Source organism: Nicotiana attenuata, chromosome 2, assembly GCF_001879085.1.
Source record: "Nicotiana attenuata strain UT chromosome 2, NIATTr2, whole genome shotgun sequence".
NCBI classification, from domain to species: Eukaryota; Viridiplantae; Streptophyta; class Magnoliopsida; order Solanales; family Solanaceae; genus Nicotiana; species Nicotiana attenuata.
This window is the reverse complement of record NC_031990.1, coordinates 8060703-8064951: the sequence shown is the minus strand read 5'-3', so window position 1 is coordinate 8064951 and position 4249 is coordinate 8060703. Positions and strand designations below refer to the sequence as shown.

At 41.5% G+C, this 4249-nt stretch overlaps 1 protein-coding gene across 1 annotated transcript in view; it reads left to right on the top strand.

The window, feature by feature from the left end:
• LOC109216276 (cytochrome P450 71A3-like) overlaps window positions 252-4249 on the top strand; it is a 15207-nt gene continuing 11209 nt past the window's right edge. Inside the window, exons 1-2 of the mRNA XM_019380425.1 lie at window positions 252-1157; window positions 1427-1972. Of these exons, the coding sequence (XP_019235970.1) occupies window positions 252-1157; window positions 1427-1972 (1452 nt within the window). The remainder of the gene's footprint in view (window positions 1158-1426; window positions 1973-4249) is intronic.

The following is a 4249-nucleotide window of genomic DNA, read 5'->3' as shown; positions in this document are numbered from 1 at the left end:
AAATCAAGAAAAATACATGACAGATCCCAATTATATTATTTAAAGAAACCCAAAGTATACATGGTGCAAACTTGCAAGTTTGCGTCTAATCCAACTAGTAGCTGTTATAACACAGTGGAATCAACAATTCAACTAGCATATGTTATAAAAACAGCTTCTGTTAGCTAACAGTGTTATTAACTTGAAGCTTCAATTCTAAGTACCAAAGACTTAATTTCATTATATCTCAGTACTCCTCGCTACAACAAAAAATGGATCTTCCCTGGTATTCGCTTCTAATTCCTCTGCTTGTTTTCATTTTCTTCCTTCATCAGTGGCTCTTTACTACTTCAAACACAGGCCAAAATAAGTTACCACCATCTCCAAAAGGGCTACCAATCATTGGAAATTTGCATCAACTTGGGTCGCATCCTCACCGCTCTCTCCATAAACTATCAGAAAAACATGGTCCAGTCATGCTACTTCACTTGGGCAGTAAGCCAGTGGTTGTTGCTTCCTCTGTTCATGCTGCTCGTGATATCATGAGAACCCACGATCTCGTCTGGTCAAGCAGACCTAAATCCAGCATCGTTGATAGACTATTTTATGGCTCCAAGAATGTAGGCTTTAGTCCTTTTGGTGAATACTGGAGGCAAGTAAGAAGTATTACTGTGCTTCACCTTCTCAACAATAAAAGAGTCCAATCTTTTCGTGATGTCAGAGAAAAAGAAACCGCCAACATCATTGCAAAAATCAGGCAAGGATGTGATTCTTCGAGTTCAGTGATAGATTTGAGAGATCTATTTTGTTCTCTGACTAATAACATAATTAGTAGAGTGGCCTTAGGGAGGAAATATAATGAAGGGGAAAGTGGGATGAATGCTAAGGCCACCCTGGAACAACTTCTTGAACTTCTAGGTGTTTTTAGCATTGGGGATTATATTCCATGGCTTGAATGGCTCAATAAAATCAGTGGCCTGGACATCAGAGTAGAGAAAGTAGCTAAAGAGTTGGACGCATTTTTAGAGATGGTGATTGAAGAACACATGACTAGGAACAAGAAAGAAGAATACCACGAGAGTGAAGCCAAAGACTTCGTGGACGTTTTGCTTGAAATTCAGAACGAAAAGGAAATAGGCTTTCCTATTCAAAGAGATTCATTGAAGGTTATCCTCTTGGTAAGCATCTCGTACTCCCACATAGCTAGTCATTATGCATTATTTAATTCAACATAACAATCTATCACCCTTTGGTGACAGATCAGGTTTACTGAAATGTGTATTACTTTTATGTGTAAAATAATTACTATAGCAACATCAATTCGAGAAGAAAATGGTGGTGAGACAACACCAAGTACTTTTTTGCGTTCATCATCCCCTATTGTTAGTACTAACTTACAAGGTCGGGCTTGTTTTGTTTTTCTTTTGTGTTTCTGGCTAATGCATAGGATGTGTTTGCTGCGGGTACGGATTCAACATATCCAGCTCTAGAGTGGACAATGACTGAGCTTTTGAGGCATCCAAGAGCTATCGAAACATTACAGAATGAAGTGCAAGGATTAGCCCAAGGGAAATCGGAGATAACAGAGGATGACTTGGGAAATATGCAGTACCTGCAAGCAGTGATCAAGGAGAGTCTCAGACTTCATCCACCGTTTCCGCTACTACTTCCTCGAGAATCAAGAGAAGATGTAAAATTACTATGCTATGACATACCTGCTAAAACTCAAGTCATAATTAATGCTTGGGCAATCAGAAGAAATCCGTTGTCGTGGGATGATCCAGAGGAGTACCGGCCAGAGAGGTTCTTGAATAGTAATATTGACGTCAAAGGAGTAAACTTTGAATTGATTCCCTTCGGAGCAGGCAGAAGGGGCTGCCCGGGAAGAACTTTTGTTGTTGTTGTGATTGAGTTAGCATTGGCAAAGCTTGTACACAAGTTCAATTTCACATTACCAGAAGGATTAAGAGAGGAGGATTTGGATATGACTGATGTATGGGTCAAAATTAGATTAGAGAAATTCGGCACGCGGAGACATAAGGTCGTGGTCAGACAGGCCAAGGTCGGACCGTCATCAATAGCCAAGGTCGGACCGTCATCAATAACCAAGGTCGAACCGTCATCGATAGCCAAGGTCGGACCGTCATTAATAGCCGAGGTCGGACAGGCCAAGGTCGGACCGTCATCAAACAGCCAGTTTGCTTTGGAATACTCAAAAGGAATATTCTGCCGAATATTCCCTCTAAATTGTACCCTTTTTTAGGATTTTCTATGGATATCCCCCTTATAAATAGGAGGGGAGGACTTCTCAAAAAGGGGGCTCTCTCTCTGTCTCCCTCTCCCTCTTTGGAGAAAATATGTAAACACACCTCTCCAAAGAATTGAGAGGATCAGTGATCCCATACCTTCATCGGATCCAAAAAGGGGTCATAAGGTTCTTGTATTTGTCTACCATTGAGCTTTATTAAATGAAAGAATATCCGTCTCACCGAAGATCGGGTGAATCTTTTCCTTTATTCATATTTTTGTTACTTAATGCATCTTTACTTATGCCACTAAACCTGATCATAATTGCTGTCAACATTTGTATTTGACTATGTTTTCCTATTTCTCCTGCTCATCTCGGATCTAGAGTTAATTATCTTTAACTAGGATTTACCCCTTCATCTTTATTGATTGATTTGCTTAAAAAGTGTTTAATAACTTTTGAGTCAAACAATTTGGCGTCGTCTGTGGGGATTTTCTAGTTAAAATTTTAGATCCCTCTAGATCAAGAATTACATAATCCTTTTGGTTAAAAAGTTTCAGGTTGCGGTCTTAAAAGGAGACTTGCAAGAGCCATTCAACGCTTCCTTCATGATTCAAGCATACGAAATATCCCTGCTTAACTTAAGTAGTAGTTGAAAAGTCACCTTTACTCTTTTCTTAAAAGGATGAGCGACGCCCAATATTTGGAAGAAGAAAAAGAAATGATGTTAAAAAATCCTTCCAAAATTCAACAGCAGTTTACAATATGGATTTCGGATCTTCATGGGAAGAAGTTACTGTTAATACTTCCACCTATGTTTCTCATTGTTTATATATCTTTCTCTTCAAAGATTTCCTCATTTATGAACAGTTGGACGGCCACTGTTGTTAATTCTGGGTCGTTATTCCCAGCGAGTTTTACGAAGGGCGAGTTGGATCGGTCGAGAATCGCTGTGTGTTTAGTGGGTGGGGCCCGTTGCTCCTAGAATTGTTGCCGTTAAGATTTTCCAGCCACGGCCCCTACCGGAAACTGAGTCACAACTCCGAGTTCTCACTGCTCAAAACTCACCTAATGGCATACAGGAAGACCAACTGCAAATATGCGCCTCAAAGTCTATGGGTACATGAGCATGTCACAGGCCGTCTCTTTCCTCAGTGACTTCAAACTCAGCCACTACATGAAGATCCCACCTCGATCAATGTTCGTGGTTCAGATTTTAGGAACAATAATTCCCGGAACTATCAACATATCTTCATAGCCTCTACAACAGCAAACCCAATCGTAGACATAAAACTTTGCTAAAGCGAACAGCCTTGCCAAATTGGTAGCGGCCACTAAAAGCATAACCAGAGCAGTGAACATGGCCACTCCTCTCCACTCGCCGACCGATCAAATCGAGGTAAACGATCTCATTTGGTTTAACTGACTATTTTTCCAAATGGAATAGAAGCAGGAGCATTCTCCCAGATACACGAACAGGAAATGCATCGTATTCTCCAATACAAGCAAAATTAAACAAACTGGGACTCCCCAGGAAACCCTTTAAGGCTAAGTGCCTTCGCCATCAAAGATCGACAGGTTCGACCTCGTTCGAACCGGGACTAAGGCTAAGTGCCTTCGCCATCAAAGATTGACAGTTCGACCACGCTCGAACTAAGATTAAGGCTAAGTGCCTTCGCCATCAAAGATCGACAAGTTCGACCTCGCTCGATCTAAGTTTAAGGCTAAGTGCCTTCGCCATCAAAGTTTGACAAGTTCGACCTCGCTCGAACTAAGTTTAGGGCTAAGTGCCTTCGCCATCAAATTTTGAAGAGTTCGACCTCGCTCGAACTAAGTTTAAGGCTAAGTGCCTTCGCCATCAAAGATTGACAGTTCGACCTCACTCGAACTGGGACTCAGGCTAAGTGCCTTCGCCATCAAAGATTGACAGTTCGACCTCGCTCGAACTGGGACTCAGGCTAAGTGCCTTCGCCATCGCCATATTACAGTTCGGCCTCGCTCGAACTGGGACTCAGGCTAAGT